Source organism: Aquarana catesbeiana, linkage group LG01 (genome assembly GCF_042186555.1).
Source record: "Aquarana catesbeiana isolate 2022-GZ linkage group LG01, ASM4218655v1, whole genome shotgun sequence".
Taxonomy (NCBI): domain Eukaryota; kingdom Metazoa; phylum Chordata; class Amphibia; order Anura; family Ranidae; genus Aquarana; species Aquarana catesbeiana.
The window spans coordinates 656,172,056-656,199,366 of record NC_133324.1 but is presented as its reverse complement, the minus strand read 5'-3'; the positions used below and the strand labels follow the sequence as shown (position 1 = coordinate 656,199,366).

The window sequence follows — 27,311 nt, the reverse complement described above, 5'->3', positions numbered from 1 at the left end:
GTTATTGCACTATTTTGCACATTGGGAAGTGAGATTGTTATCAGCACTTTATTATTAGCACTTTATTCCTTAGGATTGGTTTAGAGTTATCCATGAATAGTATTAGCACTTTATTATTAGCACTTTATATTTTAGTATTGTTGTAGAGTTATTTAGCGCTGCTTCACTACAAATCACATTCCTGAGGGCAGCCATGTACCAGTAGGCTAGGCAGACTTGGCTTATAGGAATGGGGGCTGGTATGTAAGACCACACTTAGCCACAGTATATTCCCTGACCACTCATACAGAGGTGACCAGTACAGTACAGTGGTTTTGAATTGGTTGATTTTTGTGATACACAGGATAAAATATCCAGTACATAATCGATCCAAACATTTAAAAAGTCTCACACATGTGATGTCCCCATACTTGGGAGAAATATCAGAATGTGTTTTGGAGTGAAATTCTAAGTGTGCCCATGTTGTGTATGAAAAATATCTCATTAAATTGATAACTATGTGTATTTTTTTTTTTCTTTCTGCATTTTCCAAAAACGTGTGGCAAAATTTTTTTAAGTCATCAAAAGGCTTACCCTGGCTCCTAAAAAAAAATTTGGGTGTTTACTCTCCACAATGTGGTTATTTTGTTGGTGTTTCCACTATGCTGGTGCTCCAGGGTCTCCAAAAACGGTAATCAGGAAATTGTATAATTAATGCTCATAGAAAGCCTAGAGGTGCTCCTTGGATTTTGGGCCACTTTATGTGGTTAAGCTGTTAAAAAATATCAAACATGTGGTATCACTATCCTCTGGAGGAGTAGCAGAATGTGTTTTGGAGTCTGATTCTATGTATGCCATGCTGTGTGCTAGAAATATGTTAAAATTGACAACTTTGTGTTTATAGAAAACATTTTCATTTTCTTTTAAAAATTTCCAAAAAATTGTGGCAAAAATGTTTTTTTCAAAAGACTCACGACGCCTTTCAGAAAATACCTTGGAGTGTTTGCTTTCCAAAATGTGGTTTTGGGTTTTGTGGGTGTTTCTCCTGTCCTGGAACTTCAGGGACTCAAGATATTGTATATGAGAGAGGTAGTCAGGAAATTACATACGTAATTTATGCTCCTTGAAAGTCCAAAGGTGCTCCTAGGAGTTTGGGTCCCTCTATGCATCTAGGCTGTGAAATAGTCTCACACATGTGGTATTTTTTCATTTTCCAAAAAATACTGACAAAATATTCAAAATATTACAATTTCCAATAATTCACAATGCCTCTTCCTAAATACCTTGGAATTTCTACTTTCCAAAAAGAGGTAATTTTGTGGGTATCTGTACTGTCCTGACATTGCAGGGCCTCAAGAAATAAGATGGTTCGTACATTAGGATTAAATTCTAGTGTATATTCTATGGTTTGCAGACTCTACTGTATATCCTTCACACAGACAAAATAATATACACCAATTTTTTGTTTGTTTTTTAACTTTAATTTATGAAGAAAGATTATTTATTTGCAAAGTTTTATAACACAAACAAACTTTCAGTCTTTCTTATGAAGAAAGATTATTTATTTGCAAAGTTTTATAACACAAACAAACTTTCAGTCTTTTAACCTTTATATATATATATATATATATATATATATATATATATATATATATACATGTATATCTCACAAAAGTGAGTACACCCCTCACATTTTTGTAAATATTTTATTATATCTTTTCATGTGACAACACTAAAGAAATTACACTTTGCTAAAATGTAAAGTAATGTGTGTACAGCTTGTATACCAGTGTAAATTTGCTGTCCCCTCAAAATAACTTAACACACAGCCATTAATGTCTAAACTGCTGGCAACAAAAGTGAGTACACCCCAAGTGAAAATGTCCAAATTGGGCCCAATTAACCATTTTCCCTCCCCGGTGTCATGTGACTCGTTAGTGTTACAAAGTCTCAGGTGTAAATGGGAAGCAGGTGTGTTAAATTTGGTGTTATAGCTCTCACTCTCTCATACTGGTCACTGGAAGTTCAACATGGCACCTCATGGCAAAGGACTCTTTGAGGATCTGAAAAAAATAATTTTTGCCCTACATAAAGATGGCCTAGGCTATAAGAAGATTGCCAGGACCCTGAAACTGAGCTGCAGCAGGGTGGCCAAGACCATACAGCGGTTTAAAAGGACAGGTTCCACTTAGAACAGGCCTCACCATAGTCAACCAAAGAAGTTGAGTGCACGTGCTCAGCGTCATATCCAGAGGGTGTCTTTGGGAAATAGACGTATGAGTGCTGCCAGCATTGCTGCAGAGGTTGAAGGGGTGGGGGGTCAGCTTGTCAGTGCTCAGACCATACGCCAGTGCTCAGTGCTCAGACCATACGTTCAGATGGTGTCAAACGTGTGTGGTGGCAACCAGGTGAGGAGTACAAAGACAAGTGTGGTGGTGGGAGTGTCATTGCCTGGGGCTGCATGAGTGCTGCCGGCACTGGGGAGCTACAGTTTACTGAGGGAACCATGAATACCAGCATGTACTGTGACATACTGAAGCAGAGCATGATCCCCTCCCTTCAGAGACTGGGCCGCAGGGCAGGATTCCAACATGATAACAACCACAAACACACCTCCAAGACAACCACTGCCTTGCTAAAGAAGCTGAGGGTAAAGGTGATAGACCGGCCAAGCATGTCTCCAGACCTTAACCCTGTTAAGCATCTGTGGGGCATCCTCAAATGGAAGGTGGAGGAGTGCAGGGTCTCTAACATACCTGAGCTCCGTGATGTCGTCATGGAGGAGTGGAAGAGGACTCCAGTGGCAACCTGTGAAGCTCTGGTGAACTCCAAGCCCAGGAAGGTAAGTCAGTGTTGGAAAATAATGGTGGCCACACAAAATATTGACACCTTGGGCCCAATTTGGACATTTTCACTTAGGGGTGTACTCACTTTTGTTGCCAGTGGTTTAGACATTAATGGCTTTGTGTTGAGTTATTTTGAGGGGATAGCACATTTACACTGTTATACAAGCTGTACACTCCCTACTTTACATTGTAGCAACGTGCCATTTATTCAGTGTTGTCAGATGAAAAGATATAATAAAATATTTACAAACATGTGAGGGGTGTACTCACTTTTGTGAGATACTGTAGGTGTTTACAGTAGTTTACAGGCAGGGGTGTTTAGAGGCAGAAAAAAAACACTGCCAGCTCATCCAGGATCAGTAGTGTTTTGGCAGAAAAAGTGCTTGACACCTGTATATGCGTGTAAATTATTAAATTATTATTCTGGCTAATAAAATGAATTAATGTCCAAGTGTTTGACGCTCCTAAATATGCCTAAACGCATTGTGCACATCAAGCATTTTTTCTGCCAGAACAATGCTGCCAGGAGGAAAGGCATCTAGGAGAGATAGGAAAAAACATCTAATGTGCATGAGGCCTTAAAGTAAAAGCACAATTGAAAATGATGCGGCATATAACATTACAAGTCAAAACTGTTTTGTCTAGCCTTAATAAAAATACCATGACTAGAACTTATGCAAGAAAACATTTTGGCCTGGATGAACTGAAATCACATCTGCATTGCTGGTTGTACAATACATACAATAAAATGTGCTTCTTGTGTATTTTTATCCCATTCTTTACCCACTGTGTTTCTATGGTGACGCCTCTGTACAAATGTCTCTGCAAACAATTTTTTTCATGTTTTAACCTCTCTCGCTTTATTTTTCTCACTTCTAAAAATACATAAATCAAAGTCACTCTTATAAGTCCAGTAAATCTACGTATGTAACACATGCAAACGCTACCTGATAACTAGAAATATTACGTTTTGTTGCTGGGGGCAAAATTTACAATATTTCCTGGATGCCAAGTACACCCTTACGAAAAGAGGATGTCTGTTGTAACACAGCAACATGCTAAGGGACCTTCAGTCAGTATGTAAGGTTCTTTAATGTCTTAATGGCCCAAGAAATGCATATTTTATAGGCAAAAGCCTTTACATAATTGTCAAGCTAGATCTGCAGTGAACATGGAGGTGTTCAGAGAGTGTGTGTCAGGAAGCTGAAGTGGTAGTGAAACAATTTCAGATTCCAAAAATGAGTCATAGCTCTTAAAGTGAACCTCTTGCCATTCTAATACCTTTCGCTGCCAGGCCCTGTGCTCCATTTTTACACTTAGGTGGCCAGACCATTTTTGCAATTTTACCTTTGTTTCTTTATTTTTCACTTATAGCTTTTAGAGTTTGTAAAAGACCCCCAAACCATATATTTTCTGAAAGCATATGACCATTAGAATAAAAATATGTAAAAGAAACAAGCGGGGGGGGGGGCGTCTCTCAACAAGAGTAGTATTAAAACAGTATCATTTATTGCACAAGATTAAAAACACTTGAAGATACACTTGAAGATAAAAAGTGCGAGTCATGCTTGTCATAAGTATGTAGTCCTGGCAGTTCTACCGCGTCCCACAGGCTCCCCTCGCATGATCTGGATAGCTGGGAGAGGTTCTGGTATGATGTGCTGAATAGCTGAATAACTGGCCAGTAGAAGTAGCTGTGAGCTCCGAGCGCGTAGTCTTTCATTCCACAGAGACAGTCATCATTTCCTCTTCGGGTTCTGTACAGCTATTCAGCACAACATCACACCAGAACCTTTCCCAGCTACCCGGATCATGCGAGACTACTGTGTGATGCGGTAGAACTGCCAGGACTACATACTTATGACGAGCATGACCACTTACATCTAAGTGTTTTTAATCTTGTGCAATAAATTATACTGTTTTAATACTAACTACACTTAGAGAGGCACCCCCCCCCCTTGTTTCTTTTATATGTTTTGGAGAGTTGCTGGACACACTCTGAGGATGGCTGCCTCTTCTTAAATCACCCCCTTATTGTGGTTCAACTTTGTTTCTACCTAAAGACTGACTAATCAAATGTACATTATTACAAACTAAGGGAATTGCCTCCTAGAGCACCAGATACCCAATTTACCTTCAGTAGAATAAAAAGAAGATGCTACTGATTTTTAAGGTCCCACGATATTTGCGCAAATGTGTATCAAAACAATATTTTTGCTGAAAATCCACTAAAATCATTATTAGCCAATAAAAACACAGCACATTTTACAAAATTCCTACTAAATATAAACGCTTAACCTGTATTGAGTTAATTAAAAACAAATATTTGTAACTTTTAAATTGTGCCTTTTTTGCGAAATGGTGAAAATCCAAAAGAAACAAAAGTTTAAATATCCAAAGTTCTCAAAAAATCTGAAGGTTTTTATTTTTCCCTTACAGCTTTCAGAATTTGTGAAAGACCCCCAACACCAAAATATTTTCTGAAAGCATATGACCTCTAGAACAAAAAGAATGTACTACTGATTTTTTAGGCCCCGCAGTATTTGCGCAAATGTTTATCAAAACAATATATTCTCTAAAAATACACTAAAACCACTATTAACAGATAAAAACACAGCTATTTTTACAAAATTCCTGTGAAATCCCTACTAATTCTAAAAGCTTAAACTGTATGGAATAAATAACCAAAAAAAAAAATTTAATTTTTACATTGCGCCTTTTTACAAAATGGTGAAAATCAAACGTACGCAAAAATGTAAATATTCAAATTTCTCTAAAAATCTGAAGGTTTTCATTTCTCCCTTACAGCTTTTAGAATTTTTGAAAAACCCCCCAAACCATAATATTTTCTGAAAGCATATGACCTCTAGAATAAAAAAAAAGGTGCTACTGATAGGCCCCGCGATATTTGCGCAAATGTTTATCAAAACAATATTGTCGCTAAAAATACACTACAACCATTATTAGCAGATTAAAACACACAATTTTACAACATTTCGGCTAAATTCCTGCTACGTAATAAAGCTTATCCTGTGTTGAGTTAATAAATAACAAATATTTGTAAATTTTTAATTGCACCTTTTTGTGAAATGGCGAAAATCAAACCTACACAAAAATGTCTCTAAAATTTTGGATGTTTTCATTTATCACTTATAGCTTTCAGATTTTGAAAAGGACCCCCCCAAACCATACATTTTGTGAAAGCACATTACCTATAGAATAAAAAGAAGGTGATACTGATTTTTTTAGCCCCGCAATACTTGCGCAAATGTTTATCAGATCACTATTTTCACTAAAAAAACTCTAAAAAAAATACTTATTTGCACATAAAACCACAACATAACTTACAAAATTTCTGCTAAATTCCTACTAAGTCCTCAATCAATGGGGTGCACTACATCGTACGCCCATGAAGGGCTGTGTTTACCCGCACGTGCACGGAACACCTGTGCATTTTTGTGCAGCCGTTGTGTCTCAATTGACAGCAATAGGATTGCCTGCATGGGATGCATGGAACACCATTGCATCCCTGTGCAGCTAAAGATAGCGTTGCTGTAGTATACCCCACATGAACAAGGCCTGTGGCCTTGTTTAGACTTGCAGTTGGGGGAGGGAAAAATGCGTGGTTAAGCTGCGTTTTTGCTGCCTGCCAAAAGCCCCCCGCCCCTAAAGAGGAGCTCCAGTCTCCCCCCAAAACAAATACTGTAGCTGCTGACGTTTATTAAGGACACTTACTTGTCCAGGGATCCAGTGATGTCAGCACCCAAGCTGATTCTTCAGTCGGCTTCGGGTGCAGGTGTCGGCATCTTGACTAAGGGAAACCAGGCAGTGAAGTCTTTCGGCTTCACAGGTGGTTTCCTTTTGCGCATGAGTGAGTCGCGCTGCACTTTGTGAATGGTCCTGCATTCTTCTGTGTATGTCTCACAAGGCTGCAGGGGGAAGGAGGAGGGACCAAACAGCTTTGTAGATTGCTGCAGCGATCCTACGCTGAAGTGGGAGTGGGCACCTGTCAAAACCAGGTACCTGCTCCCCCCCAAAAGGTACCAAATGTGACAGTGGAGTGGAGGAGGGTGCAAACCCTTTTGGGTAGAGCTCTGCTTTAAGCTATAATAGGCAGTGGACAGGGTGCTGATGCCGCAATGCTTTGTGCCCGTGGCAAACTTGACCCAACTTGTAGCGATGTCTTCTGCCGAACAATACACATTCATGTCAAGGGGATGCGCCACAAACTCCCCGTAATCTTGTGCAATGCATGCAGTTGTGGTGCATTTGTTTGTAAAATGGGGCTAAAGTTGGCGGTGAGGAGGCGTCGCATTGCTTCCTCACCGCCTGTCAGTAGCTTCTGAAGCTCGATCCAAATGTTGATTGGGCTTCAGAGACAAGGGAGATTTAGACACATGTCTAAATGTACCCTTACTAATGATTTTTTTTAGTTTTTTTTTCCTTTCTCTGCAACCTGAGCTGCACTGTATATGAATGAATAAGGAGTCTGTATAGACTATTGATTAAAAAAAAAAACATTGTTCCATTCACAAACTGACTGATGAAAGTGATGAAAAAATGCAGGAGCGATCTGTAATGATCACTGGGCTGCCTTCTTTCAGGAAAGGAAGGGGGCTGGTAAAACACATGTTTACCAGCCCCCCCCAACACCCGATCTCCCGCAACACCCCCCCTCCATGCTGACTGCGATCTGTCAGCAGCTGCAGCCAACATGAGGGAAGGAGGGGAGAACCGGCTAGCAGCATGGAGGGGGTGCCCGGGCAGCGTGGGTGGTGGAGCAATGCGGGAGAGTAGTTTTTAAAAAAACTGATCTCTCTGTGCCTGTCCTGCAGCACAGAAAGCCGGCGAGAGGGGGAGGTGGGAGAGCCGGCTAGCAGCTGGAGGGCAGGCGGCACCTGGGCATTAAGCAAGTAGGGGGGCACTGGAGGCAATGGAGGGGGGGTCAAAGCAGCACTGGGGGGATATCTCTTTTTGCAGTTCCATCCCTCTTTGGCTGCCCTTCAACACAAACAGTGGGCGGCAGGGCAGAGGAGCGAATCTGACAACTGCAGGACACCCACAGAGGGATCTGTGTTTGCGAGGGGGGGAATCTGTGCTGGGGAGGGGGGGGATTAGAGCAGGAAGGGTAAGGCAGTGTAAAAGAGAGTTAGAGTGAGGGTGGGGGGTACATTAGATGTCAGCATAGGAAGGTGGAGGGTTGGGAAACATAGCGGCAGCAGGAGGGGGGGGGTTACATTTGAGTTAAATTGTTCTAATCAGTGGCTTATTAGCCAACTATCAGAGCTATCAGTTTGCTCAGTAGTGTCTGCTGAACAATTATGCTATAAGTTCACTGACCTGACCATGATCTTATAGCAGAAGGAGACTTGGCCATCTGGGGGCAGTATTGTAGGTCTGTACGCCGTACGGACCTGGCAGCTAAAGGGTTAAACTCTTAGAAATGAGAGCCTTGTTTAGGAGCAGACGCCACAAAATGCCTACCATTATATTTTTTAGACAGACTGCCCTGTGCATCTCTGAAACCAGTTAAATATTTTCAAACCAGTGGTGTGACTTTAGATCTAGGTACTACTTTTATTGCCACTGTGGCACTCTCATGAGTTGGGAGATTGACAATAGGGAAGAGCGTTGGGTTTGGGTTTACCATGAGTTTGATCAAATGAATCAATTCAGCTATTGACTTCTATATCAAACAATTACCAACAATGTACTTCCTGGCTTATGAGCTGTAGTCAAATGGCTTAGAAGCAACCACAATATAATAAAAGTGCAAACAATTGTGCTAAAAATGTGTACAAAAAAAAACTATATATATGTATGTATATATATATATATATATATATATATATATATATATATATATTTATTTATATAATATTTTATTATATCTTTTCATGTGACAACACTGAAGAAATTACACTTTACTACAATGTAAAGTAGTGAGTGTACAGCTTATATAACAGTGTAAATTTTCTGTCCCCTCAAAATAACTCAACACACAGCCATTAATGTCTAAACCGATGACAACAGAAGTGAGTACACCCTTAATTGAAAATGTCCAAAGTGTCAATATTTTGTGTGGCCACTATTATTTTCCAGCACTGCCTTAACCCTCTTGGACATCGAGTTCACAAGAGCTTCACAGGTTGCCACTGGAGTCCTCTTCCACTCCTCCTTGACTACATATCAGAGCTGGTGGTTGTTAGAGACCTTGCGCTCCTCCACCTTCCGTTTGAGGATGCCCCACAGATGCTCAATAGGGTTTGGGTCTGGAGACATGCTTGGTCAGTCCATCACTTTTACCCTCAGCCTCTTTAGCAAGTCAGTGGTCGTCTTGGAGGTGTGTTTGGGGTAGTTATGTTGGAATACTGCCCTGCGGCCCAGTCTCCGAAGGGAGGGGATCATGCTCTGCTTCAGTATGTCACAGTACATACAATAAATTTAAATAAAATTGCGCTTGGAAAAAATAAAATAAATACCAATGAAGAAGAAAAACAAATTGTGAATAAGGATAAAATAACTCTTAGGTACAAATAATGAAATATCGTATATAGCTGCGTGGGGCACACCAATAGAATAAATAGAACAGAAAACCGCGCTAAAACAATAATGAGTAAAGTCCAATTAACACTCAATGAGACAAAGTTCAATTAAAGTCCAGAACAAAACAGTAGATTTCTCTATGTGATGAGATGGAGAAAATATATGAAAAATAACTGTGTGGTGAACTGCTTACCAGAACGTAAGCCAATCAGACGGATGGCTTAAACCCAGCCCAGGCCTTTAAGAGCGCTCCAAAATGGGCAGGATCCGTCGCGCTCATGCAGCAGATCGGGTCCGCATAGGGTTTAATCAGATGGCAAACTGGTGAAGATATAATCAGCTGTAGGCTTACTGCCTCTGTGTGACCCAGAGTATAGACTTAATTGAACCCATAGTCTGGTGAGCAGGAACCCCTATGGGTTCAATTAAGTCTATGCTCTGGGTCACACAGAGGCAGTAAGCCTACAGCTGATTATATCTTCACCAGTTTGCCATCTGATTAAACCCTATGCGGACCCGATCTGCTGCATGAGCGCGACGGATCCTGCCCATTTTGGAGCGCTCTTAAAGGCCTGGGCTGGGTTTAAGCCATCCGTCTGATTGGCTTACGTTCTGGTAAGCAGTTCACCACACAGTTATTTTTCATATATTTTCTCCATCTCATCACATAGAGAAATCTACTGTTTTGTTCTGGACTTTAATTGAACTTTGTCTCATTGAGTGTTAATTGGACTTTACTCATTATTGTTTTAGCGCGGTTTTCTGTTCTATTTATGTCACAGTACATGTTGGTATTCATGGTTCCCTCAATGAACTGTAGCTCCCCAGTGTCGGCAGCACTCATGCAGCCCCAGACCATGACACTTCCACCACCATGCTTGACTGTAGGCAAGACATACTTGTCTTTGTACTCCTCACCTGGTTGCCGCCACACACGCTTGACACCATCTGAACCAAATAAGTTTATCGTGGTCTCATCAGACCACAGGACATGGTTCCAGTAATCCATGTCCTTTGTCTGCTTGTCTTCTGCAAACTGTTTGTGGACTTTCTTGTTCATCATCTTTAAAAGAGGCTTCCTTCTGGGACGACAACCATGCAGACCAATTTGATGCAGTGTGCGGTGTATGGTCTGAGCAGTGACAGGCTGAGCCCCACCCCCTTCAACCTCTGCAGCAATGCTGGCAGCACTCATACGTCTATTTCCCAAAGACAATCTCTGGATATGCTGCTAAACACGTGCACTCAACTTCTTTGGTCGGACAATGGCGAGGCCTGTCCTGAGAGGAATCTGTCCTGTTATACCGCTGTATGGTCTTGGCCACCATGCTGCAGCTCAGTTTCAGGGTCTTGGCAATCTTCTAATAGCCTAGGCCATCTTTATGTAGAGCAACATTTCTTTTTTTCAGATCCTCAGAGAGTTCTTTGCCATGAGGTGCCATGTTGAACTTCCAGTGACCAGTATGAGAGAGTGAGAGCGATAACACCAAATTTAACACTCTTGCTCCCCATTCACACCTGAGACCTTGTAACACTAACGAGTCACATGACACCGGGGAGGAAAAATGGCTAATTGGGCCCAAATTGGACATTTTCACTTAGGGGTGTACTCAGTTTTGTTGCCAGCGATTTAGACATTAATGGCTGTGTGTTTAGTTATTTTGAGGGGACAGCAAATTTACACTGTTATACAAGCTGTACACTCAGTACTTTGCATTGTAGCAAAATGTAATTTCTTCACTGTTGTCACATGAAAAGGTACAATGAAATATTTACAAAAATGTGAGGGTTGTACTCACTTTTGTGAGATACTGTGTATATATATATATATATATATATATATATATATATATATATATTTTTTTTTTTTGTACACATTTTTTTGCACAATTGTTTGCATTTTTATTATATTGTGGTTATCTTTTGTAAGTTCTGCTACATCATTCTGTTGTATATATTAGCTCACTAAGGTTTGAATCACTTGTGGGTTTTGGATAGCAACTTTTTAAAATGAATTTCATAGATATAGTATTGGATTGTTCAGATTGATTATTTACACAAAATGGCTTAGAAGGGCCAAGTAAAGGGGTTGTAAAGCCTCGTGTTTTTTCACCTTGATGCATCCTATGCATTAAGGTGAAAAAACTTCTGACACTGACCAGCCCACCAGCCCCCCCCATTTTACTCACCTGAGCCCATTTGTTCCCACGGTGGAGATGTGCTCTACCTCTCTGCCCGTTGCCTTGGCTCTTGATTGGATAGATTGATAGCAGTGCAGCCATTGGCTCCCGCTGCTGTCAATCAAATCCAATGACGCGGGCACCGGGGCAGGGCTGAGTCGGCATTCTGTATCTATGGACGCAAATGCTGGACTCGAGAGCGTGCCTGTACTGTAACCCCCAGGGAGAGCGCTTTTCCTAGGGATTTTCCCGATGTGGGGAGGAGCCATGAGCCCCTTCCCTATAAAAGTCAGGGTTCCCAGCAACATTTTGCCAAACGGTGTTGGAAGAAGGCTTAGAGAAAATAGGGACAGATCACACAGTGTGTACCATCCTATATAGTACTACTGAAACATGCTATATTTACAGTTAGTTAGATATCCATCATCCCTGCTCTGAAAGTGTTCATGTTTGAGCTCGCTTCATGCACCTGTCAGAAACAGGTACATAAATCGGAGTAAGCCCAACACTGATGTCAAAGTGTTCATTCTGGACACTCATTTCTTGGTGTTTTCCCACCCCCCAACCAGCCACTGCCCCCATCACACTGACAGGCACATGCCCAAGAGTTTTTAGTAGGGGTGGGTGGAGTCTGCTGGAAACTGGGAGATGAGTTGCCCATCAGGTGCACTTTACTTTTGAATGCCACTGCACAGCAGTGGGCGAATCTATAGCTGCTACTCAGTCCAATGGGGATAGATCACCCAGATAGCAAGCAAGTGAGCTGCAAGTTTGAAAATGACTTGCTAAGCTATTGCTAGACTTGCCAGGCTTCACAAGTTTGTTGCACATTTAGCGCTGGTAGGTTTATAATCTACCGCTTATAGGTAAATTTAATGGATCATCTGTGCTATACATTGTTCAGGTTTAATCTAAGGTTAGTTTAGCCTCTGTTCCAGCTTGGCTGTGTTGCGTGCAGTTCCACATTGCGCCTGTGGGTGTCGTTGTCATTGTGGGTCAATGTTGGAAAGCAACAAGCTGAAGTGTATGAGTGCTCTTCTGTCCTGGAGATAACTCGGCGGAGGTGGTCCTCCGAGTTTCATTCTGGGAGAGGGTATTTATGGGGCAGACACCATGTTTCGGGGAGCTTTTTGCCTCGTGGCCCTCCTGGCCTAGAGGTATATGTCAGTGAGTGCTATCTCGTAGCCCTCCGGCTTGGAGGGTTACGCCGCTGCAGCCGGGCGGGTAGGCCCAGAAGTCTGTCTGGGGCCTGCTACTGCTGGGATGGTCCTGTGCTGTCTGCCCTGCAGGAAGAAGCCGGACAATTGAGAAGAATCCAGGGTAGGAACCGTCTTGGAAGGGACCATGCAGAGTGCTGGTCTGGAGAAGGGCCTGGTGACTCAATTGGAGGACGCATCCTAGATTGCCCTACCACACAAGTACTGCCGGGTCAGCTTAAAGGTTCGGTACTGTGTTTGCTGTTCATCGAAAACTACTACATCCTGTGGCAGAGGATCGTATGAGTTTGTTCCACCAAAGTCTGTGGCAGAGACTTTTTGTTCGTGCTGCGTTCCGGCTGCTAGGTCAGTGAGAGAAACCTATCCGGGCGGGCAAAGATTAAATCCTAAGATGAGACTACATTCATCCTAAAGATTTAAATTTCTTGACGCTACGCCAAGAAAAGGTATTTGAACACCCCTGCAACTCTCCTTCTACCTCTTTCCTGCTACTTCTTCCAGTTATCCCCATTAAAGCATTGAAAAAGTACTTAAGTGACTGGTGCCTACATTGCCTCGCAGTAAAATCAACGGAGACCCCTAGATCCGGTGTTGGTGAAATTACAGGTAACAAGGTGACGGTAACAGCCCGCTTAAATTAGCAGCTCCACCGTGAGTTAGTGCTACACACAATTGCAGCAAGTCCGCATTGCATGACTCCAGATCAACTTTCTTTGCAAACATTCTGCAAATCTGCTGCAAGTTCTGGTTTAGTTATGTTGTGCAATAGTCATCCTACCACTTGCAGAGCCTTTGCTGTAGATTCATGACTGCAGTTTTGCTCTTGCTAGAGACTTGCCACACATATTTGCTACAAATTGGAAAAGCGTCAACTAGAACTTGTGCTTCAAGTGCTCTGCAAGTTTACAACTTGCCAGTTAAAATGTTAACAAGACTTACTATTCAACACTGCCACAAATTTGCGGAAAGTTACCCTCGCTATCTGGGCATGGAGTGTTTGCAGGGAGAGATACAGTATCTAACAAAAGTGAGTACACCCCTCACATTTTTGTAAATATTTTATTATATCTTTTCATGTGACAACAGTGAAGAAATGACACTTTGCTACAAAGTAGTGAGTGTACAGCTTGTATAACAGAGTAAATTTGCTGTCCCCTCAAAATAACTCAACACACAGCCATTAATGTCTAAACCACTGGCAACAAAAGTGAGTACATTCCTAATTGGAAATGTCCAAATTGAGCCCAATTAGCCATTTTCCCTCCCTGGTGTCATGTGACTCGTTAATGTTACAAGGTCTCAGGTGTGAATGGGCAGTAGGCGCTCTCACTCTCTCATACTGGTCACTAGAAGTTCACTAGGGTAAAGGTGATGGACTGGCCAAGCATGTCTCCAGACCTAAACCCTATTAAGCATCTGCTGGGCATCCTCCAACGGGAGGTGGAGGAGTGCAAGGTCTCTAACATCCACCAGCTCAGTGATGTCATGGAGGAGTGGAAGAGGACTCCAGTGGCAACCTGGTGAACTCCATGCCCAAGAGGGTTGAGGCAGTGCTGGAAAAAAATAGTATTATCTATACAGAACTGCCAAAAGTACGTAATTTATCATCAGTGTATGTTGGAGACACTTGGAGTAAATAGGGATAAATCACATAGTGTTGGCAGGGAGAGATTTCTGCCATCCTATGCATGCTGCTGAAAAGTGCTATAATTACAGTCAATACACTCAGATATGAACAAGATCCTTGCTGGTGTGAAAATAAATTATACTAAAATATTAAATCTCTCAATGGAGTGTGTTCATACTGTATTTAAATTAACAAAGACAATGATTGATGAGTCTCAGTATTTAAAGACACCTCACATATAAAAGAAAAAATATGCTAACGGTAAAATATTATTACAATCTATATAGTGTACAGGACACCAGGAATTTGTCCTGAAAGGCATATATGTTTCCCCACTATTTGAGTTGTGGTCCCTTTAGACATAAAAAGCATTTTTGAAGTACCCAGGTCTTCTCACCAATCCAGGGTGATTTTCAGCTCTCTCTGGGTTGGTAAGTCTTGATTTGTTACCTGGAATTTAAAGGCTCAGGGAGACTTTGGGTGGGAGAGAGCCTCCAAACCCTGATTATCGGGACTTTGTTTCTGAAGGGGTTAACCCATCTGCAGGGGCCTCCAGAAAAGAAACAGGAAACAGCCAGCAGGTGTCTGTGAAGTGGAGTAAGGCAGAATTCAGCACGCTTTGTAAACTGGCTTGTGAGTGAGACATGGTTGCTGGACTGTGGGGACCTCCTCTTTGGGACCCCTGAGGCAGGTGGGATCTTTCAGAAAACACCTTTAAGGGACAAGTGTTACTGGTGGTGAGCTGAGCATTTATTTTATATCAGGAATTGATGGTCTGTTTTTGTTTTGTGTTTTACTTCTTGAGGATTTCCTCGATTTTACTTTCATTTAGGAGTTAGCTGCTTACCTATTGTGCATTGAATGCACAATATTTCTGGCTATTTTTAATACTGGATATACAGTTCTATTTGATGGGTTAAATAAGATAACTCTCATCATTGATCTGGTTTAAAACTCTGTTGTATGCAGTAATGATGATTTTCTGTTCTCTTTCATTGGGTTCCTTGGATGAGACATCCAACTCCTTTGAAACAGCAGTGTTCACCATTTTCATTACACTATCAATAAGCTCCCCATTGTCATAAGAACCTAGGGGAATAGTTGAGGCCAAATCAAAGAGCTAGTCTGAGAACCATGTGCAGATAACACCATCAGAACCTCTTGTCACCAACCACACCTCTATCGGGTTGTGTACTGGTCTTATCTTGCAAGGAACCCATTAAGGAATAAACATTGTAAAAATGTAAAAGGGGGTGCTTTGGAGGATGTTGTGATGATGAGCCACATACAGGGGCAACTTTGTCTATTTTAGCAACAATTATGGAACCAAAGCCACCTTGTGAGAGGGCAACCAGTCTATGTCTATGCCCTTTGGTCCCCCCCCCCCCCTGCAGTTTTGCCTCTAGTGCAGGGGAGCCAGACAACAGATTTAATACATTTAATGGCAGTTATGGCAAACAGGGAAAGAAATAGGAGGTGCTTTGGAGCATACAACAAAAGGCAGCTGTCTTTTTTAGCAAAATGGGTCAGACCAAAGATAGCCAGTGGAAGTGCAACCAGTCTTGAGTTATCCCCCTTCAGCTATGCCTACAGTGTGGTCGATCCAGCCACCATCAGGAAATACAGTAAAGAACTTCTTTGCTACAAATCAGAGTGGGTTGCTCCCTTTTGTACACCAATCTGAAGTCTATTTTGTAAATATTTTGGCAATCATTGGGGAAACAGAGATGGAATCAGATTTGGGGAATGTGGCGTTGTGGTTTTAAAATAACCACAGGGAATACAGAGATGGGAGTAGATTTGGGGAATATGGTGTTGTGGTTTTGTGCAATCTGTTTTGACAGTTTATTAATCTTTGAAGAGAATTCAGTGTGATACTGCGAAAAAAGAACCTTACACACTATACTATCAAACACTATACTATGAAACTGTTGTGCCAGTGGCCAATTTGTGCAAAGTTGAGGGCTCAAGCTTTATTTTTTTAGGAGTACACTTTCGTATAGCTTTTAAATCTGTGGCCACTACTTCCGCGTGTCAATTCAGCCCTTTTAATGCTTGATAAAAAAATTCAGGTATTATTAAAACCACCTAAATAGCAATTTTTTTTCAAACTACTGTAATTCCATAGAGGTAACAAAGAAAATAGTTTTCCGACTAATAATGCTTACGTTTGACATCTCATGATATCTGCTCTTGGACACTTATAAATATTTAATAGCTGACAAGTTTGCATAAATATACATTAACTTTATGGGTAGATATTGGTCATTACAACTGCTCAAAGCTGGTTTTTTTTACAGGAACATCCCTATAATTGGCCAATACATACAGTATATAAAAACTAATTTGTGTGGATTGTGTGTTCAAGTAAATACTGAGCAATACATTGTAAAGTTTTTTTTTTTCCTTTCACCCCATGGTCTATAAATAAATCATTTTTTCTTTAGAGGTTCTTACCTTGAACTTATGTCTGCTTGCAGTACCCTCGTTTTCTCTGCAATATTTCTTTTAATGGCTTATCATTAACAGGAATACCTGCTGATATTTTGCAGAGAACCAACTAGTTACCAATATGGCCTTCTCTCTTTTTAGTTGAATATATAGAACATCCCTTTTTTTATTTTAAAATTGATAGCCACCCTGTCATTCTACTATATTTACTAGCAAGGCTGTTGACGTTTTTGCCAAGAACAAGATGACATGATCAAGGCTAAGTGTACAGTGCCCTTGCTTTTCCTGCCCTTAGCCTCAGAGCTTATTGCATGATTTATGCTAGCAAAGTTAAAAGGTTGTTTTAGGTATAACAAGCCAAATGTATACATAGCATACATATCAACAGTCTGTGACTAAGTGGATCCTGAACATGATAAACTACATGAAAATCAACCACTCTACCTAAAGCGGCAAATGAAGTACAGAAAATAACAAAAAGAATGTATAAATAATTTTTATCCAGGGATTTTTTTTTTTTATCAGCAGTTAAAAAAAATAAATAAATAAAATAAAATAATAAATAAAAAAATAATAATAATAATTAAATGATCTATGGTTATTGATACAGAATTTTGAAATGAAAAGCTGTATAAATTGATTAAATCAGATCCAAACAAAATGTTTATTTATTTTTATTGGATAGACCAGTAAAGGGTTAGAATATTCCCCTTAGTCCCTGGCAGGATAGGCATAGGTGGTAAATTCTCTTCAATGGAGACACAGACAAACATAAGTGGAGGAAGTGTTACAACTTCTAACCACATGTTTATTACTATTCATGCCTTCCTGCCTTAGTAACATGAAAGAAGCAGCACAACAAGCCAGTTAGTTGTGATGCAGTGTTCATGTGCTATCAAGGGACATTGGAGCAAAGTGTTTGGGAGATGAACTCATCATTCTGCTGCCTCTCATTTTAGTGTCCAGTCACAGACTGGGGAGAGACAAAACCTGCAAGTGTTATTTAGCCACAGCAGAGAAATACCAGATCTTTTACACTGATATGGACAGTGCTATGTGACAGAACTGTATAAATCTCATAACTAGATGGTAGGTAAAAAAGCTCTGTTAAATCCATTTCAGTGTATTAAAGTAGCCCCTGGGAGACTGAGCCAGCCACTCCCGCCACCTGCACAGCCTGGTGCTCCAGTGAGCACTGGAGGGGCAGAGCAGAGCGCCGATGACTGACAGTCACCAGCTCTCTGCAGGCTGAAGAGCTGAGTGATCAGCAGTCTTTGCTTGCTCAGTTCTTGGTCTTAGAGGCAGCAGGGGACAGCTAGTAACTTAGGTTAGTATGATTGTTTTGTTTTTTTTGTTTTCTTTAAAGCCATGCTTCCCTTTTACACTTTTTGACATACACTATATTGTCAAAAGTATTTGGACACCTGCCTTTACACGCACATAAACTTTAGTGGCACCCCGTCTTGGTCTGTAGGGTTCAGTATTAAACTGATGCTCCCTTTGCAGCTATAACCACTTCAACTCTTCTGGGAAGGCTATGCACAAGGTTTAGGAGTGTGTCTATGGGAATGTTTGACCATTCTTCCAGAAGTGCATTTGTGAGGTCATACCCTGATGTTAGATGAGTAGGCCTGGCTCACTGTCTGCACTCTAATTCATCCCAAAAGTACTCTATCGGTTGAAGTCAGGACTCTGTGCAGGCCAGTCAAGTTCCTTCACCCCAAACTTGCTCATCCATGTCTTCATGGACCTTGATTTGTGCACGGTCCAAATCATTTGGTGGAGGGGGGATTATGGAGTGGGGTTGTTTTTCAGGGGTTGGGCTTGCCCCCTTAGTTCCAGTGAAGGGAACTCTTAAGGTGTCAGCATACCAAGACATTTTGTACAATTTCATGCTCCTAACTTTGTGGGAACAGTTTGGGGATGACCCCTTCCTGTTCCAACATGACTGCGCACCAGTGCACAAAGCAAGGTCCATAAAGACATGGATGAGCGAGTTTGGAGTGGAGGAACTTGACTGACCTCAACCCGATAGAACACCTTTGGGATGAATTAGAGCAGAGACTGCGAGCCAGGCTTTCTTATCCAACATCAGTGCCTGACCTCACAAATGCGCTCCGGAAGAATGGTCAAACATTCCCATAGACACATTCCTAACCCTTGTGGACAGCCTTCCCAGAAGAGTTGAAGCTGTTATAGCTGCAAAGGGTGGGCCAACAAAATATTGAACCCTACGGGCTAAGACTGGGATATCATTAAAGGTCATGCGCGTGTAAAAGCAGGCGTCCCAATACTTTTGGCAATATAGTGTACTGTAAGTATAGTTTTAAGCGATCCTTTACTTTGATGCAGCAATGCACAGACCTGCATTTGGTGTGAGAGTCCCTTGACTGGAAACCTTTATTTTTATACTCCATTTATTTTGTAGCACACTGTTACAATTTAAGTCAAAGAAACAGAAAAACTATTACATGTCCACCTTAATATTAGTGTATTACAAATGATGGCACTAACCATGTACCATGTAATTTATTTTATTTTATAGTCTTGGGTGGACACAGTTAGAAGATGAAGAATTTTTAGAGCTTTTCAAATGTCTCCCACACAATCGCTCCTTGACAGGATTATGGTAAGAAAGAGAACACACTCTAATTGAGATTACTTTAAACATTTCCACTTTCAGCAGCCTATTTAAGTCACTAGATGTTGTCTGCAGCATGTTTTAAATCGGATCCTGGCCACCACTGAAGATGTACTATGAATAAAACATCCCCAATGTCTAAACATAATGTGGCCCTGCCTGTAGAATGTGCTTGTGCATGTCAATCAGGCCTTTTTAGAATTTTCCCCCTTTCCTTTAACACCTTATGTGGATTTTATGCAGATCGTTGTTTGCAATACAATAGAGATGTTGCTGCGGAACATATACATACATTATTGATGAAAGGACGTGCAACATCGTTCTTTACAAAAATCCATTCTCTGGAGTGCGTCTTGCATAATAAAATGTATTAGGCAGTCTGCTTTGTACTGAGAGCTAGCGGTGAGATGCTCAATGAAGTTCACCTATTGTTTTGTCAAGTTTTTACCTTACACAGCTTGCGTTTTGTAAGTCTGTGAACTATAGGAAGTGTGCTTATTTACAGATGTGCCTTTTTATCTTTTATCAAATTAGCTTGTAGCATTTGACCATAGACGGAATGCAAAATCAAAGTCCCTTAAAGACACTGAAAGCCAGTGGGTGAATATGTCAATTCAAACATAAGTAAATATTGGTTTCAGATGAACATTACACTTAGGATCTTTTTATAAAAAAAATGGGGCTGTGCAACTGCCCTAACATCAGCACAGCCATTGTGAATAATTCCTGTAATGTGTCTAAATACGTTTTTTTTCTATTATCGTCAGTTCCATCTAGTGAACATAATGTGGCATTTTCCTGACATTATATAAATATTCCCACACTGTGGTGTTACCAACTGCGTGCATTTAGTATAGCTGCTCACACACCTTGTTATATACCCTTTCCAGGGGATATAAAATGTAAAATACAATATATACAGGTGAAGCACTACAATGCACTTCCCTCCTTTTACAATAACCCACAACTATGTGTGCAAAATATTTAAACCATGTAAATAAATCAATCCATAAAACCTATGAGAAAATTGTATTAAAAACTAGCTGTACTATAGTACACTTCCTTCCTTCCCAATATCTTAAAGTGCATTTGCTATAAAACCCATACCAAAATATTAACATGCTATGTGCAGATGACTGGTATCTCTCTGTAAAAACCTTTATGAAAGATATATATTAACTTATAAAAAGTCCATCAACCAGCACTTGTGCTAAAGTCCATATTAAAGTGCTCTTAGATTAAGGTGCCATTTTCACACACTTGTGCTCGTGTTCACATGTTCTCCCCTCTTTCTGGACCGCACTCACCAGCATTCCGTGACTCTTTACTACAATCAGCGGGTTTATTTGTGCTTTAAGACACTCCCTCTCCCACTCCAATCAGAGTCCACTTTTACCCCTCTGGGTTTTCTCCAGGTCTTTATCTGTTCTCCCTTCTCTTCTCCTCAGCATCAGGTCATATAGAACAAACCAGAAAGGCAGTCCCCAACAGGGTGATTATGACTTAAAAAAGCTAATTTCATAAATAAACCGTGCTGCTCTAAACCTTCATAGACAAAATATAAAGCATGACCATAACAGACATGCTATAGCAATACAAAATAACATTAAGGCTAGGTAATCATATAATAACATCTAAAAAACCAGTGCTGCACTATATACAGTATCTCACAAAAGTGAGTACACCCTCACATTTTTGTAAATATTTTATTATATCTTTTCATGTGACAACACTGAAGAAATGACACTTCGCTACAATGTAAACTAGTGAGTGTACAGCTTGTATAACAGTGTAAATTTGCTGTTCCCTCAAAATAACTCAACACACAGCCATTAATGTCTAAACTGCTGCTAACAAAAGTGAGTGCACAAGTGAAAATGTCCAAATTGGGCCCAAAGTGTCAATATTTTGTGTGGCCACTATTATTTTCCAGCACTGCCTTAACCTTCCTGGGCATGGAGTTCACCAGAGCTTCAGAGGTTGCCACTGGAGCCCTCTTCCACTCCTCCATTATGACATCACAGAGCTGGTGGTTGTTAGAGACATTGCTCTCCTCCACCTTCCACCTGAGGATGCCCCACAGATGCTCAATAGGGTTTAGGTCTTGAGACATGCTTGGCCAGTCCATCACCTTTAGCCTCAGCTTCTTTAGCAAGGCAGTGGACATCTTGGAGGTGTGTTTGGGTCGTCATCATGTTGAAATACTGCCCTGCGCCCCAGTCTCCGAAGGGAAGGGATCATGCTTTGCTTCAGTATGTCACAGTACATGTTGACATTCATGGTTCCCTCAATGAACTGTAGCTCCCCAGTGCTGGCAGCACTCATGCAGCCCCAGACCATGACACTCCCACCACCATGATTGACTGTAGGCAAGACACACTTGTCTTTGTACTCCTCAGCTGGTTGCCGCCACACACACTTAACATCATCTGAAACAAATAAGTTTATCTTGGTCTCATCAGACCACAGGAAAATGGTTCCAGTAATTAATGTTCTTAGTCTGCTTGTCTTCAGCAAACTGTTTGCGGGCTTTCTTGTGCATCATCTTTAGAAGAGGCTTCCTTCTGGGACGGCAGCCATGCAGACCAATTTGATGCAGGGTGTGGCATATGGTCTGAACACTAACAGGCTGACCCCCTTCAACCTCTGCAGCAATGCTGGCAGCACTCATACTTCTATTTCACAAAGACAACATCTGGATATGACGCTGAGCACGTGCACTCAGCTTCTTTGGTCAACTGCTGTATGGTCTTGCCCACCATGCTGCAGCTCAGTTTCAGGGTCTTGGCAATCTTCTTATAGCCTAGGCTTTTTTTCGGATCCTCAGCGGGTTCTTTGCCATAAGGTGCCATGTTGAACTTCCAGTGACCAGCATGAGAGAGTGAGAGCGATAGCAAATTTAACACACATGCTCCCTATTCACACCTGAGACCTTATAATACTAACGAGTCACATGACACCGGGGAGGGAAATGACTAATTGGGCCCTATTTGGACATTTTGACTTAGGGGTGTATTCACTTTTGTTGCCAGCGGTTTAGATATTAATAGTTGTGTGTTGAGTTATTTTGAGGGGACATCAAATTTACACTGTTATATAAGCTGTACACTCACTACTTTACATTGTAGCAAAGTGTCATTTCTTTAGTGTTGTCACATGAAAAGATATAATAAAATATTTACAAAATTTGAGGGATGTACTCTCTTTTATGAGATACTGTAAATAGGAGATTTGTCAATTCAATAAGTCCAAAATCTTGAAACGTGAAGATCTACAATATGGGTGTCACTAAAGTACCTCCCCAAAATTCTAAGTCCATATAAGGGACAATGAGCGAGCATCTATAAGCAATCATTCCGTGATTTCCAATTCAATTCAGTGATCTACCACCAAAAATGAGACTCACCAGAAAATGTGGACCCATATACCCTAGGTAATGAGTATATTTCCACATACTGTATATCCGTAAAATGAGAGACTGATCAGTGAAAGTCTTGCTCATATCTGCTTCCATCGGAGGGCTTGGAAATCTTCATATGGAATACACAGATGAATCTTGCCATACATGATTGGAAATCACATCATCTCTGTAGACTCATTATCTAGGGTATATGGGTCCACATTTTTGTTAAGCGTGCTCGCCTCACTTTTCATGGTGGATTATGAAAACAGACTATAGAAGATAATTTACCTGGATATTCTACACTCCAAGTTACACAAAAAGGGGGTGGAGCTATTACCCTACAAGTTACAAAATAGAATTCAACAACTCTATGAGCCGTACTATTCAACATTTGAGAAAGGATCTTTTTCTGTTAAATAAATATATTGTATATATGTAGTGTATATATATATATATATATAGCGGGTAAAATAAGTATTGAACACGTCACCATTTTCTAGGTAAATATACTGTATTTCTAAAGGTGCTGACATGAAATGTTGACCACATGTCAGTAACAACCAATGCAATCCACACATACAAAGAAACCAAAACAAATATGTTCAGAAATTACAGTAAGTTATGTGTAATAAAATGGAATTACACAGGGAAAACGTATTGAACACGTGAAGAAAGGGAGGTGCAAAAAGGCATGGTAAGCCAAGCCACCAGCTGAAATCTATCAGTAATTAGAAAGCAATCCTGTCCCTTGCCAGTGCAAATTAATATCAGCTGGTTCAGTCTTATGCCACGTACAGACAATCAGACATTGTTGGATGTTGGCTCAAACTTGTCTTGCATACACACGGTCACACAAATGTTGTTGGAAATTACGAATGTCAAGAACATGGTGACGTACAACACGTACGACGAGCTAAGAAAAATGAAGTTCAATAGCCAGTGCGGCTCTTCTGCTTAATTCCGAGCATGCGTGGAATTTTGTGCGTCGGAATTGTGTACACACGCTCGGAATTTCCAACAACAAGTTTTGTTGTCAGAAAATTTGAGAACCAGCTCTCAAACATTTGTTGTCGGAAATTCCGACCGTGTGTACGTGGCATTAACTGATTGGCCAATATAAAGGTATCTCATTACCAAAGTGTCACACAAAAAACATCTCATGATGGGTAATAGCAAAGAGCTCGGGCAAGACCTACGCAACCTTATTGTTGCAAAACATACTGATTGCATTGGTTATAAAAGGATTTCTAAACTTCTGAATGTTCCAGTGAGCACTGTTGGGGACATAATCCAGAAGTGGAAAGGACATCATTTCACCACAAACTGGCCACGACCAGGTGCTCCTCGCAAGATTTCTGACAGAGGAGTGAAAAGAATTATCAGAAGAGTTGTCTAAGAGCCAAGGACCACTTGTGGAGAGCATCAGAAAGACCTGGAATTAGTAGGTACAATTGTTTCTAAGAAAATCATAAGTAATGCACTCAATCGCCATGGACTGTATGCACGCTCACCACAAAAGACTTCATTGCTGAGGAAAAAACATGTTGAAGTTCGTTTAAAGTTTGCTGCACAACGTTTAGACAATGTGAAAGAAATACTTGGAGAAGATAGTTTGGTCAGATGATACCACAATTGAACTCCTTGAATGCCATAATACACACCATGTTTGGAGGTCCAATGGCACTGCTCATCACCCCAAAAACACCCCATACAAACAATGAAGTTTGGAGGTGAGAACATCATAGTGTGGGGCTGTTTTTCAGCATACGGTACTGTCAAACTTCATTTCATTGATGGAAGGATGAATGAAAAATGTACCAGGACATTCTTGATAATAATCTGCTGTCTACTTCCAGAATGATGGAGATAAAACGAGGATGGACATTTCAAGACAATGATCCCAAACACAAAGCCTAGGAAACTCTCAATTGGTTTCAAAGAAAGAAAATAAAGCTACTAGAATGGCCCAGCCAGTCACCTGACTTGAATCCAATAGAAAATCTATGGAAAGAACTAAAGATTCAAGTTCATAGACAGGGAACCTTCAAGATTTGAAGACTGCTTGTGTGGAAGAAAGAGCCAAAACCACAACTGACAATGCATGTGAATAGTTTCTCCATACAGGAGTCATCTTGAAGCCGTCATTACCAACAAAGGATTTTGTACCAAGTGTTAAATAACTTTCAGTTAGCGTGTTCAACACTTTTTCCCTTTGTCATTCCATTTTATTACACATAACTTAATTTCTGAACTTATTTGTTTTTGTATGTATGGATTGCATGTGTTCTTACCAACATGTGGTGAAAATTTTATGTCAATAGCACGTTTAGAAATATATTTACCTAGAAAAATGGTGACATGTTCAATACTTATTTTACCCGCTGTATATGGTCTTCCTTGTCCAATCTGCCTCCTCTGTTCTCTAAACCTAGCCCACACAGCTTTGATTGTCAGCCCTGCATATAAAAGCTGAATTTTAACTACTGGTCAATCTGGGATAATGACTCAAAGTCAAAATGGCGGCGCTAAATGTTTGTGCACAAGCAGTATTAAATCCCCTAAAGTGACATGTGACTCACAATTTACGAATGAGAATATAACTGACATGTGCTAAAATATAATAAATGCTATAGCACTAAATTGACAAATAGCACTAAACACCCTGTGACAAGTCAAGTGATATGATGTAACTAGTGAAGCTACAAAAAAACAAAAACAAAAAAAAAAACAAAATTTTTTCAAAATATAAAAATTAAAGTCCATAAAATATTGAAGAGGATCTATAGTCGATGTGAAGATCTCTTAATCCATTCACCACACCAATGTGTCTGTGATTCCACTCCCCTAAAGAAACACACTCACCGAATTCCAATGCCTACATTCTCATGTTAGGCTAAAGCGCATTTAAACCATATGGTTTGATGATAGGGTTTTAGAGCAAGCATCAGAACTCCAGCCGTGCGTCTCATATAATCTCCACATGTGAATAAAAAAGTGTACCAATAGTGTAATACCGTAAACAAAGCTTTAATGAAAACACTAAACAGCCTTCAAGATTTAAACTCACATGGTACAAGTTAAAAGACAGCAAAAGTGACTAAGGTAAGCCTTTCAAAACCTCCAGAGCAGTGGATAAAATGGCCACGGCGGACTCAAGGTGTGCAGGCATAAGGTTGAATCTCACCCCTCCCTTGGTCCTGGATCTAAACCTGCTCGTCAACTTGCTGGTGTGTCAAGCAACATCCTGCCTCAATGATGTTGATTGTCGTACAGCCATGCCCCCGACATGTTTTGTCACAAGGACTTACTCATGGGATTCTGTACTGTAATACTGTATTACTATACTGTATTAGACCACATGGACATCTCAGGCCATATATGACAAGTTGTGTCCATTAAACTCTTTTTTCCATGGAAAATAGATGTTTTAGACCATTTTAGTTTACTGGGAGCAATGAGATTTTTGAAATTACTAGCTCTCCTAAACACTGTTTTGGGGGGTTTTTTTTGGGAGAACTTTGTCTAAATTAAAATCTTGTAATAGTATAGGCCAATGCTTATTAATGACTTTTTAAATTTCCCAATACTGATTATTATGTTTGGTAACAGATGTAATGTTGTTATCACTACACGTAGGATATGATTACTTACAAGGAGTTTTCCAAAGGCCAGTTATATCCTTATTCCAAGAATATTGTTTCTTTTCCACTGGATAATGGGATTTTTTTTTTATGTAATAAGGAGTTGCCGGCTGTTTTTTTTTTTTTTTTATTTGAAAATGATATTAGAGACTTTATCAGCAATTAATACTAAGTCCAGAATCACTAGAGAATGGGGATCTGACACATATGTGAAATTAATATTGTATGGATTATTAGTACAATACTGTACTTTTTTGTACAGTATTGTACTAATAATATATGATGACCACAATATGACCAATGTATTGCAAAGGGACCACTTGCAAAGGGACCACTGGACCAAACATACTATTTCACATAAGTCACATAAATAAACTGGCATAGCTGAGCGTGAAGTTGGCACTCACAGCTGTGCCAGTTTTCTGTAAAAAGTAAGTGTCTAAAAATTAAAATAATTAAGCTCTAAAGCAAAATGGGTGAAAAGTTAAGTACAGTTGGAAATTATTTGGGATTGTAGAGAGTTCATATTATCATTAATGGACTGGAAACTATTCAATGCTGCAAGTCCAGCTTCGTGAGAAATGGAAGTATAGCATGAACTGACATAAAGGGATAACCAAATATATCCAGGATCCCAACTGTAATGCTGTAAGGTGTCTAATAAATGCTTTTTAGTAATGAAATCATAAGTTTACCTTCTTATCTTCTTTATCCAATTGAGTTACCTCTAAATCTTGAATTAGAATTAGAAACTGGAACACTGTATGCAGGGATATTTCC

General features: G+C 40.4%; 1 protein-coding gene across 2 annotated transcripts in view; it reads left to right on the top strand.

The window, feature by feature from the left end:
- The window catches only part of LOC141110302 (NACHT, LRR and PYD domains-containing protein 3-like), a 110,528-nt gene that overhangs the window by 65,013 nt on the left and 18,204 nt on the right, over nt 1-27,311 (top strand). The window contains exon 5 of one of the 2 annotated variants that reach the window (XM_073601598.1): nt 19,392-19,475. The exons of the other annotated variant lie outside the window; for it this stretch is intronic. Within the exon in view, the coding sequence (XP_073457699.1) occupies nt 19,392-19,475 (84 nt within the window). The remainder of the gene's footprint in view (nt 1-19,391; nt 19,476-27,311) is intronic. 2 annotated transcript variants of the gene reach the window in all.